We start from the raw sequence: 12,636 nt of genomic DNA on the forward strand, positions 1-12,636 counted from the left end.
CAAGAATACATGACATCTCTCAACACACACACACACACATAGTTGAAACGACGGTTTTTAAAACTCTTTATACACTCAACTAATCCACTCGGATAATGAACTTGTCCTCTATCATTCTCCATGTAAATACCAAGATATCGTAACTCTTAAGATTAGCTGACATTGATTGCATACCGTTCTCAATGACACAGTAACTCAATTGACAACCACCCCATAAACTTAATTATAACAAACAACTTAACAAGAAGTGTTTTCAAAAGCCATACATGGAAAAATCAGATTTGGATAAATAAAGCTTGGGAAAATAATAGTCATTGATGTTTATTGCATAAAAAAACAAAAAATGGGAAAATAATAATTCTACCTACTCTAAGAAGAGGCGTGCAAACTTGTTTTCAATATGAAAATTTTTAGAAAAGGGAAATGCATCAACTTGCCTAATTCCTGATTTGAAGGCCATTATCAATAAGCCTTCAAGGTGATATTCATTCATCTACTTGCTCATTCTTATTAAAACACTTGCCTATAGGCTTAATGATTAGTTAATTTTTAATATTGTATGCTTCTTTATCCATTGTTCACTTTTTGGCTTTGAATTTACATTAAAAAATTTTTCATTTAATAATTTTTTGTCTAAAAAAAATACTTTAACCTTATGATTCTCTTTGTCTTTGTCTTTTTTTTTTTCCTCAATTTAATAAGTTATATATATATGCACATTGCCCGTGAATTAGATTTATTTATTTATATTTTTTCATTACGTCAGGTTTCTTTAGATCACTGAACCTCAGCCCTTACCAAGACTTGTCCTACGCCTGCACTAGTCGAGCCCACAACCACCACGTAGGAGATAAATTCAGATATGAAGCACAAGTGGCAGGAATCGAGCCCGGGATTATATCGACATGTGGCCATCCCAACCCAAGCATAGGACACATCTCGCGACACAATTCACAGGAAATGGTAAGACGCTTCAACTGCTGGCTCCTCAAGAACATCAACCAGATTTAAACCTAGGATTATACCTCCAAGGGGCCCTCCAAACTCGCCCTTGCCACGCGGCCATATGCCCGGGGCTTTATTTCCTTCTTGTAGGTTAAGTAGAAGATGAAAGGTAGCTTCATAAATAATTATAACTAAACGTGGCCATAAATAAAATTATTGCAGCCTAATAAAAATTATATGAAAGAGAGGAATTAAAAACCAGGACTTGTGATTGAGCAATGTTTGACTATTGATAGTAACTCCACTCCCCATAGCTCCAAAGAGGGAAAACCTGAAACTGAAAGCCGGGGAGGGCGAAGAAGAAAATGGATTGGACAAGCAAAGTGCTGAGCGCCGCAACCAGAGCCGGCAACAACAACACTGTGATCAACGTATTGTTGGTAGGCTCGTTCGTGGCGCTCAGCGTCAGATCGGTGAAGCAGCAGAAGGACATTGAGACCCTTGAGGCCGAGAAGGACTCCCTCACCAAAGCCAACAAGGCTTCGAAGAAGGCCATGTGGGATTGGAAGCAGCAGCTCTTCGCCGAAGCCCAAGCTGCCTCTGACTCTGCCGTCGTTCCCCTCTCACGCCTCAAATCCATCTACGGCGAAGCCGCCTCCTCTCTACCCACTGGTAAAAATCCCTCGTCTATTTCAATATCAATTCCTGTGTTTTGTTGTTAGAAAGTTTCTGGGATTTAAGGATTTCTACTTTTTTCATCACCAGAACTGCTAATGCCATCTCTATCTATATATTTGGTGTTGTGAAATTTTGCTGAGACACACTAACTGAAAATCGAATTGATCACTGCATCAGCACCACATTTGCTTAATAGTATCACTGCTGTGACGGTTGTGCTGCTGCCAAAATAGGTTAATAGTATAAGGATTCCGAAAAATTAGGGAACGTGGGATTATACCCCTTACGGTCAATTAAAAATTACGGAAGTTCAAATAAAACTTGTTAAGGGTCATTTCTTGTTTTAATGTCCACGAGTGTCAAATTATGGTTAGAAAAGCCATTTGTGAATAGATATTTGTTAGTTATTATTTTCTTATTCACCTGAGTTTTGTCCACCACATTTTCGATTTCTCATGTATCAATCTTTTTCAATTTTTCTGCCATATTTTTCTCTGTAGAACTAAATATGTATAGGGAATTGGTATTAATTGTCTGAAACACATTTATTAACCTGTGTGATTTTGTAGGAGTAGTCTACCTATTGTGGAATGTGGATATTGAAACTTACAGTAAAAATATATGATTTTTACCATGTCTTCTAAGGGAAGCCGTGATATTTGGTTGATGGATTTGCACTAGATTCATGGGGCATACAATTGATTAGTCGATTTTGTAATTCAGGTTGGAGTTTTTGGGTGAAAAGAGTACAATTCATTTCAATTGGCATGAGTACACTAGGGACATCAATAGGGGCGGATACCTGAATTGTTTACTGAACATGAAATCAACTGGGATGCTTTAGCAAAATGGATGTGGCGTGTCCCAATTGGCAACCTGGGAGGTTTGGGGGTGGGGCGGTCTTGTAATGGGTTATAAAAATCTCTTTGTGATCTTAACCCACATGTGCTGAAATCAAAAGGTCAGTGCATCCAAGAAATTTAAATACGCAAGAACAAAAAATGTGAAGATACAGGGTAGACTGTAGAGAGTATTGCAAACAAAGTTTACAGAGGTTTGGTGCTCCATGTTGCATCCTCTCCTCAAGGATAATCCACCCCTTATAGTTTTTCACTTTCAATCATTCCTTTACAAGGTTTGCACTCTTTCAAGATAATAGCAATCCTTTACCAATTCAATCTCTCTCTCAGGTGTTTCAACCCTTCAAAATCCTCTCTTTTAAAAATATGATGAAAATTACTATTGAATAGATCGTACAAGTTTGAACTACCTAAGTTTATATTCATGGATATGTGATGCAGAACAAGAACAAAAATTAGAAACTGTGAAAGAGAGAATTGAGGGGGAGAAATAAAGAGATAAGAGAATTAGAAATAAGAAAGGAGAATAAAGGACGTCATAGATAACAGAACTAAAAAAAGAGAATAGAATAGAAATAGAATAGGGAGATTAGAAACAGAGTAGGAATACATGTAGAATTGAAAGAGAAGCGAGGAGGGAGGAAATAGAGAGATAAGAGAACAAGAAATAAGAAAGGAGAATAAAGGACGTCATAGATAACAGAACAAAAAAAAGAATAGAATAGAAATAGAATAGGGAGATTAGAAACAGAGTAGGAATACATGTAGAATAGAAAGAGAAGCAAAAGGGAGGGAGGGAGGGATAATTCCCCAAAATTTTTCCCAAACTAAAATAAAAATCCTAGACACAATATAAACACCTAAAGTTCTCCATTGACAGTTGTTCATCAAACTCTCCTTGTTAGAGAAAACGAGATCTCGAGTTTTGAAATGGCATAGTCATAATTGTCAAATCGAGATTCGAATTGTGAATTGAAATCCCTATTTCATGAATCAAGAACTGAGAATCAAATCGAATATGTTAGATTACCACTTTACTTAAAAACTTAAGCTGTTAGGTTGTGGACTAACAATGTAAATCAAGCTTTAACACTCCCTTGCGTGTGTAGCTCGATTGTGCGTGGAGAGATTAACACACAACTAATAACACTTTTTTAAGAACCACACAATAAACGTGGGCAATGTGACGAGAACCTAGGATCTCTTGGTAACCAGCTCTGATACCATGTTGGATTGCCACTTTACCTAAAAGCTCTGGGTTGTGGGCCAATAATGTATATCAAGCTTTAACAGAATCAAAACGTAAGATTTAGTACAAAATTTGAAAAATCAATTCCAAACGACTTGCATGTACATAAAAAAAGTAAAATAGTAAATTAACTAAAATTTCAGCAAATATGGATAAACCATGTTGATAATTGTAATGGTGCTCGCCTTTGAATCAAGTTTTGTGGGTATAAATCCTACCATGATCCATTTAACTCATACGCATATTGATATAAAAGGAAAAACTAGCCATAAGGACAAGATATACCATGATCTAACCATCCCACCTCTATCAAGTCTCAATTATCAAGTTAAGCTAGTTTATATGAAACTATAACACGTGCTATTGACTCGAAAATAAAGCACTGAGTGCAAGAGTTCAAGATACACTGAAAAATTAGACAAGGACCCACGGAAAACTTTAAAAAGGTTAAACTTTATGCTTATAGTGTAAGTTTACATGTTTGACAATAAAAATTTCATGTGTATGCTTTCTTTTAAAAAAATAAGGAGAGGAATCAAGAAAAATTGAATTTTATGGCTTTTAAGGGAATGGTAAAAAACAAGAAAAATTTGAACGTTATGGTGTTTAAAAAAAAAAATGGTCATTTAATGCATGGCCTTGCTCTAACAAAAGAAGAAAATGTAAGTAAAAAACATAAACAAAACATATTAAAATATGAAAACTGAGAAGAATTAGATCTTTAAATCTAGAGAGGGCATCGTGCCAACCAAAAGCTCACCCACCTAGTCATCTTTGGTTTTCTTCTCAAGACTGATTTCCTTCTCTAACTCTGGTTTTCTTTTAATCTTGTCTAGTGGCAAAAAAGAAAGGTGCAGAATGAGAGGGCCAACAGGATTCTTTCTTCTCTCTTGGGGGACAGGATTTATGTAAATAGAAAATAGAAGGCCATCATGAAACATAAAAAAAAAATGGTTTTAAAAATCTTTCAGTTGTGTTTTAGAGATTTGGATCCAAATCTTACAATTCATACGATTAGATTCAGTTCACTGATTCACCTTGATTCACAGCCTTTTGCAATTCTCCAGTGTGATTCCAACTGATATATGCCTTTGTTTGGTATGAATCACACAATTTGAATTGAGAATCATATGATTCTAACAACTATGGCTGTGGTAGCTTTAATTCCATGAACAGGAACAAAGTTGAACATGTAGGCAAATCAAGAGGTGGCAAGAACTGCATTGCATATTTGCATCATCAACCACGATTGGACCATGTCCAAAAGATCCTCCAATTGCAAGTAGCATGGAAGACTGCACTGTCCTATCATATAACGAGTCCTCAAACAAGAAGTCAATTTACTATCCAAATCTGTTGGCGGCTCAAGAAAATGTGCAGTCAATTTTTCTAGAATGATGGTCAATGTTTAACTAGATTTGTGAAAGAAGACGTGGACGAAGAATATACGAGGGATGAAGGAGGCACATATTATAGAGGAGAAATCATCTCAAGGGCATTTTCAACATAAGTTCCTTGAGTAAAGAATTTTCAACAAACTTGGGGGCAACAAATTGTACTTCATTCTTTGGGTTACAAACGGAAAATTGAGGTTGAAGAGGAAGGTTGTTAATAAACATATATGTCCTAGTAGTTGTCAACTCATCTTGAAGTTCATTGCAAGTCTCAACGACCAAGTTTGGTGACAAGTCAATTTATCCAAATCAACACCATAGTTAGGTTGCAATTCTCTTTCCTCTTTCTAATATATCTTTTTTTTTTTAATTAAAAAAAGAAAAAGAAAAAAAAGGTTCAAGAAGTTGAAAGAAGCAAGTGCCCTCATTACTAAAAAATTCAATGCTTGCTCGTTCAAAGTTGAAAGCTAGTTGAAGTGCTCGTGAAGAGTTTTTTGATGTAATAGAGAGAAGTGCAATTGATGTTTATAAAAGCTTTTTGCGAATGGAAATTCCATTCACTCTGTGTTTGGGAGCTCAATGCTAGACCTTGGATTCGGATTTGTGTGGTTTTGGATACAATACAGGTACAAAATTGTGGTAAGTTTCGTTCAAATTTATACAACCCCAAATTTAGTCCTGAAACCCATGCTCCTGAATACAAGCTCAATGATCTTAGAAATCCACAGTTTCACGAATTGATAGCAGCCAACAACAATGCACCAAAGCACCAAAGGGATATAATATGCCAATATTTTGAGAAAGTAAGGACTTTTTGATGAGTCAAAGTGAATTGTTGAGAGGATATGATTCTTGTAAAAGATACCTGATATTTAGATGGTTTCTGAATTATTTATGATGGATGGAGTAATATCAAGTACAATCCTTTAATTAAAATATAGTTGCTACAAACAGATGCAGGATTATGTTCTTAAATGTCAAAGATCATTCATGAGTTGAAAAATAAAGAGTTTATAGCTTAATTATTGTTGAAAGTGATTAGGACAATACTCCAAACTTTAAAGTAGATCGCATGAAAGTAGAGAAGGTACATCCTTATATCTTTTGACCCCCACGTGTATTTCATTTATTGAACTTGATTTTTAAAGACTTGGCCTCCGAGTTTGATTGCTGGCATATATGCAATGGGTAATTCAGAGACTCTCGCGATGGTGTTGCTCTCTCATGAAAATCCCTCTCTTCGCAGATCTCGCTGGTGCTTGAAGTCATGTTGCTAGTACGAACTAATGGTGGGGGTTTGTTCAATACAGATAAAAAAAAAGACCTTCAATCTGATTGGATAAGATAGGGAAGGTAGGAGCTCTGTTTGTCCTTGAGAAGAACCATAAGTGCAATCGGTGGGTATGTCTCTCTTCAGTTGTGGCTTTATGGTTTTCTTGGGGACTCTTGTCTCATGAAGGTACCTTGTGCATGAATGGGATATGTCAATTATTGGATGGGGATTCATGTAACTAGGGCAGGGAAGTTCATGGAAATAGGACATGGATGGAGGGGTAAAAGGTATTCCATTTTTGTCCCTGAAGGGCTGAAAGGAGATGGATGGTCGTGATTCGGGGATGCATTCATTGCTCTGGAGAGCTCATCAGTTTGGATCTAATATAGCAAATAACAAGAAGAATGATAATTGTTTATGAAGTCAGATTGTTTCAGGAAGCACAAATGATGAATCTGATGATGGAGGTCGTTTGATCCCTAAGAGTTTGCAGGAGGGTGTCTGCGCTTGCTGCGGAGGAAGAATGAATGAGAAGTTCATTTTGTCAGCGTCGCACGACCAATTGACACCAGCAAGGGCATTGCTCCCGGCTGAGCAACCGAGATAAGAGGCAGCTAGGGTTTTGTGCGGGAGTGGTGGGTTGACAAAGATTGAATGGACTGGACCTGGCCTGACAATTAATATAGATTTGGGCCGGCTGTTAGAGACTAATAAATCTCTTTTAAACTCTTTGCTGGACTTGCTAATGAAGGAGGCCCAAGAGCAGTCTTATGGTTTAACACTGGGCTTGGGCAGTGATAAAGTGCGTATGGGTCAAGAGCAGGCCCAAAAGAACTTTCAGGTCCCAAACCAAAAGGAAGTCCTTCAGCCTAGATCTGGGGAGGATACGTGAGGTCCAAGTTTTTCAGAGCAGAAGCAAGAAGATCAGCAGTTATCTTCAAACAAGACAAAGGATGATAAGTCTAAGCTGCACTCCTCTTCAATCAACATCCTTGGTGGGCATCAGGAGGGATGCTCTGGTAACATCAAAGAGCAGGCAATGGAAGTAGGAAATCAAAGTGCTTCTCTTTGGCACGAGGAGAATGATAATAGGGGAAGCTTCAGGGATGAAAGGGGGGATTCTGGCTCTAAGAATCTTAATTCTTGGGAGTCTGAAAACCAGGACCTCATGTTTGGGTCAGTTGGAAATCTTGATGGTAAGGGAGTTGGTTCGGATAATTTGATAAGAGGAAAGGTTTATGCCTGTCATAAGGAAGTGCAAACTGGTGTTGAAAGCACAACTCTGTCACTTCGAAAGTGGTCATGACAAACATTAATCACCTGATTTCCAGAAAACATATATTATCACCAAGTTATCTCAGCCATGTAAAGAAATTCTGTGGCCTTTGCCTTAAAATGCATTCATTTGTTACATGCACAGAAAAGTTTTAAAAATGGGCTGTTCACATGAAACATGGATGAGATTTTCCTAGCTATGGCGTTTTACTGATTATTGTTCTTTCTAATAGAACAGTAGTAACTTCAATACTGGTGTAAGATGAAAACTGACAATAATGCACCAGACATTGTTTGGAGAGATGAGGAAAAGTTCTTTAGATCTGTTTCTGCAGTTGTTTGGTGTATTATGTTGGAGCATGTGAGAATTTCTAAAGGCGTAGCTTTATCACTGATCTTTTGGGATAGAAATGTTTTATATGTTTCTCCTTAATTTTCATCCTCTGGAGCTTTTGGAGGAGTGCTTTTGATCGACTTGCAGATAGATATGAAGAGTTCATTAGGTTTTCCCCACCTTTGTTGGTCTCGAAGGGCGAATTCAGGCTATGTTGAATCAGGATAATTGCCATGTCTAGGTTCGTCCCCCTTAGTAAATCAGTGGAAAACCAACTTTATGGGGGTATTTTGGGAAAAGCAGGGGTTTAAGGCTAGCCCATGGCCCTAACTCTAGGTCTTACAAAGCTACTAGGTGCATTTTTAGAGGGGGAGGCTACTTCATTTCTAAGAAAAACACATGCATTGGAGGGGACACAGGTTTTGAGGGGAAAAAGGCCCAGATGACATATTATTCTAAAGGGCAATGAGAACGTATCCCACTACGCGTACATATAATTTTTTGTGAACTCTTTTCTGGTGTTCATTGGCATTTGAAATGAGTCCATTCTAAATTGTGTTATGATCTGAAATGACTTGACACCTATGTTTTTGCTCAGACCACCTTTGTTGGTCTTGGAGGGTAAAATCAGCCTATTTTAAATAATTTGTGTTGAATCCGGCTAGGGCTATGTCCTCATCCCTCAGGGGTTAGGCCTCATGGCCCTAACCTAGCTCTTCAATAAAGGAGCTAGGGGTTCAATTTTAATGGGGGAGGGTACTTCATGTTGAAAAAGAATACACATTGGAGGGGACAAAGGTTTTTGAAGGGGGGTGGGGGTGACACAAATGTGTTAAAAACCCCTAATGGGAGAGTGAGGGGCCATGACCATACATTTGCGAGAAAATAGTCACGGCATCCTCTCTGCTTTTTCCATTCTCTTTACTCTTCACCATCCCATCTTCATGATCATCTCCATCATGCCATTAGATTCATCCTCCTAATCATCCTATTCCTGCACATGAGAGGCAACCCCAACACTACCACCCACGGTTCACCTAGAGCCACTGTACCACTCTGTTGCTGCCCATCACATCGTCCATGGATGCAGAAACCCCACCAAAGCCCACGCTAACAGCCCCGTCTTTATCATTATCATCTGGTGTGCCCTAAAATCCAGACCCCCACTTACTGGAAACTGAATCTCCTGGGTAGCCCTTGGCAACTCTCCATCATCATCAGTTTTCTTCTTCTTCTTCAACATAGCAGAGAAAAGAGATCAGAGGGGCTGATTTGGTGGAGAGGGTTCAGATTCAGGTTCAACATTAGACTCTTATCTCTGGTTTAAATGCTGTGGCGAGTGTCAGTGCAAACCATTTTGTGATGACAGCTCTGCACATTGGCAACCTTGACTTCAATGTCACTGACTTGTAGCTCTATGATCTGCTCAACCAACTTGGCCAGGTTGTGTCAATATGGGATGCTAGGGACATGAGCGCTTGACCATCACTTGGTTATGGTTACATGAACTACGCTAGATCAGTGATGGTTGGATAGCAGCAAAGCTAAGGCAGTCATAGCGACTTCCAGCAGCTCTGGCAAAGCCTAAGAAACTCATGACATGCCATGGCAGTGATGGATAGCTGGGATTGCAACTATGTGGTTGCCTCTCCTTCGAAGCCTTTGGTGCATGCATGGAAAAGTAGACTAGGGAGCCCCAAGAATTCCACAACCTTGCTGGAGATGGTCGGAGGCTCACAGAGCTCTGGAAAAGGTGACCCATTCCGGCAACACTGTCAGGTTGCGGCTGCTTGGCAGTGTGCTTTGCAAATTGCAAAGGTGTTGGCCTTTGGCATGAGACGTGACTGCTGCCGTGGCTCTGAAGCCCTAGCAGCATGGAGGAGGGGAGGGCAATATCAGGTTATCCCCTCTTATATGAGTATCCCTTTTTTGGTTATATGTTAGTACTATCATGTCTTTTTTTGGTTATTTTATTTTTTTTTCCTTATTTTTGTATGGCACCATGCATCTATTTGTTAGTTACATTGAACAAAAAAATATAGATGTAGGTTAGAAAATTTTTTTTTTCTTTTTTAATAACAGAGTTGTGAGCATTGTTTTAGTTTAGTTTATCATCATCATCATCATCATCATCATCTAGGTTCTTTTGACACTTCATTTTAAATTAAAATACCAAAGATCCAAACAATGTGAAAAGCAGAAAACAGTGAAATATAATTTTTATCTTGAGTTATTATTATTATTATTATTATTGTTATTTTAGTAATTATTATTATTATTAGGTTTATCTAAAAGAAATCCAAAAAAAAAAACAGAAAAGAAAAATAGTATTTATTTGTCTTTTGAGTTTATTATAATAAATATTATTGTCAATATTCTATTTTTTTTTATCCTAAAAGTATCCAAAAAAATGAAAGATATTTGAAAATAAAAAAGTGCTTTTAGTTAGTCTCTTTTATTACACTTATTAGCATTAGGATATAATCATCATCATTGTTATTAATTAGTTATTTTATTAATATTTTTTATTTCTTTATTTATTCATTAATAAATAAGAAAATCCAAAAATCTAATAAAATTGCAACAAAATTCTAAAATTTTTTTAGAGTTGGTGTTTTTTAGCAATTCTATGGTTTATTTACTTGTCTTTGCATGCTTAAATTTGAAATTGCTAAAAGCCACAACAAACGGGTGTAAAATTGGAAAATAAAGATTGTATCATTTTGTGCATAATTTTTTTTTTTTTTTAGAGGATTTGACTTTATTTGTCTTGAGATTTTCATTTAATAGTATCTAGGGTTTAGTGTTTCTTGAATGATAATTTAACGGGCATCCAATTCTTATTTGAATCGATTATTGTGTTTGCCTTGTCAAATTTGATTCTTTTGTCAACAACTGATGCTGGGAATAAATCTGATAATGGATTCCTTAAATGGGCACACAAGCGACTCCTAGAGTTTCTTTAGGTGAGAACAACTTTGCATCTCTAATTGGATTACCATGGGATGCAACATGACTCAATGCTTAAAAGAAAGGCAGTGAAGGCTGATTTTAGGGCAATTGATTTGATTTGATGATCATACGTGGTTAAGTAGGTATTGTTCATGGAATGAGTCTGTAGGGGACGCTAATAGCTTTCCCTTGCATAACCATACTTCCGAAGCCAACTTTGGCTCATAGACCAAACCTTACTAGTTTTGTGACTTAGGTTTGACTTAGGGTTTTCTAAATTGATAGCTTACATCAAATAAAATGTTAGTGGCAACTCTATTGAACTTTAAGGGACAGGTAACCCTAATTTTTCTCATATTTTTCTCGTCACTTTTTAAGCATTGGAACCCTGGAATTGCATGTGTTGACACCTATCAAATGTCTTCTCCAATTCCCCATGCTTCCCTAAGAAATCCATGATTATAAAGCCTATATTACTTGCATTGATAATATTTAATGACCTTTCTCCTTCTAATTATATTTGTGATTACAAATTTGTAGCCAATGTCCTCCATATGCATCCCTCCTTTTGGCTTTGTTAGTGCACTATAAATAAATTTTCATTTTGTGGATAAATTTGATACGGTTGCTTATTAAATGTTAGATTGATAAATTGAGGAACATATGCATTCCCACATGCACATAATTTTTGCAAGGATCATTTGTTTCCTAATTCTTTTGTGTGTGCTTGCATGTGTGAAATCAGGGGACTACGAGAAAGATGCTGTAAAGCCAACTCAATCTAAATTTGTGGTCTGAAGCTGTATTTGCAAATTCTCAAGGATCCTGATAATATATGAGATTGGAATGTGGGTGATTGAAACTTTTCTTGAAGGATCCCTGTGAAGCCTGCCTCAATATATCATTTTTTATGTCAAGTGGTTAGTGGATCAGAAGACCAATAGGAACATGAGAGGTGCTCTTGGAACCATCATTTTAGATGGATTCAATGAAACTTTCTCGATTGTCCAAGTAAGTTCAAATTTTGTTTTCTTTGATCAGTTTATAGTTTGGGTGTGTGAGCATAAGATTTCAAACAAATGTAGCCTGAATAAAGCCCTTTACTTTTATTGGAACCTACCCAAGGATGAAGATGGCTTAAAATAGCTTGATATTGATTTCATATTATTTGGATAAGCATTGAGTGGATTACTGGCACCTCACAGTTGACGACACTTTCCTGTTGACAATTACCCCCACCCCCCCTTTCTTTTACCCCATTAGTTTCTGTTGTTTAGTCTGTCAGCACCCATTCTTTTCCGGCTTTGCCTCTCAATGATTCCTTTGCTCCATGCTGAACCATGAAGTTAATCAAAGAAATCCATTGCTCATCTACAGAACACAATGCCTAAACTTCATCTCTGGATACCTCATCTTTCTCTTATCGATTGTAAGGTGTCATCTTTCCTACCCTGTCAGTTTACAACTGGTCCGGGCTCAAGATGTTGATGTCATATTTCTATATAGGAATAAACTTATCTGGTGGCATGGTAGTGAGTGGATGCAATCCACAGCACACTGCCTGCCTGCTGGAAGGACTTGTCCATTGCAGACCCCTATGAAGTATCTATAATAGTACATGGTATGCAAATATTTTCGTTCAAGTTCTTGGTCCAAACTGCCACAGGGTTTAAAAA

The 12,636-nt window shown here is 37.3% G+C and overlaps 1 protein-coding gene across 1 annotated transcript; it reads left to right on the plus strand.

Moving 5' to 3' along the window:
• The first annotated feature begins 1,025 nt into the window (after positions 1 to 1,025).
• On the plus strand, positions 1,026 to 12,136 carry LOC131161617 (uncharacterized). Its single transcript, XM_058117495.1, has 2 exons — positions 1,026 to 1,617; positions 11,706 to 12,136. Exons 1-2 carry the CDS (start codon positions 1,311 to 1,313, stop codon positions 11,756 to 11,758), a joined length of 360 nt encoding a protein of 119 aa, XP_057973478.1. The 5' UTR covers positions 1,026 to 1,310; the 3' UTR covers positions 11,759 to 12,136.
• Positions 12,137 to 12,636: the final 500 nt, after the last annotated feature.

The sequence above is a fragment of the Malania oleifera genome, chromosome 8, assembly GCF_029873635.1.
Source record: "Malania oleifera isolate guangnan ecotype guangnan chromosome 8, ASM2987363v1, whole genome shotgun sequence".
Classification (NCBI taxonomy): domain Eukaryota; kingdom Viridiplantae; phylum Streptophyta; class Magnoliopsida; order Santalales; family Ximeniaceae; genus Malania; species Malania oleifera.

What these genes read in the sequence shown, in the direction of transcription:
- LOC131161617 (XM_058117495.1), top strand. Translation starts at nt 1,311, where the DNA reads ATGGATTGGACAAGCAAAGTGCTGAGCGCCGCAACCAGAGCCGGCAAC. An exon ending in CGCCTCCTCTCTACCCACTG is followed by an intron (nt 1,618 to 11,705) that starts GTAAAAATCCCT and finishes GTGTGAAATCAG; the next exon opens with GGGACTACGAGAAAGATGCT.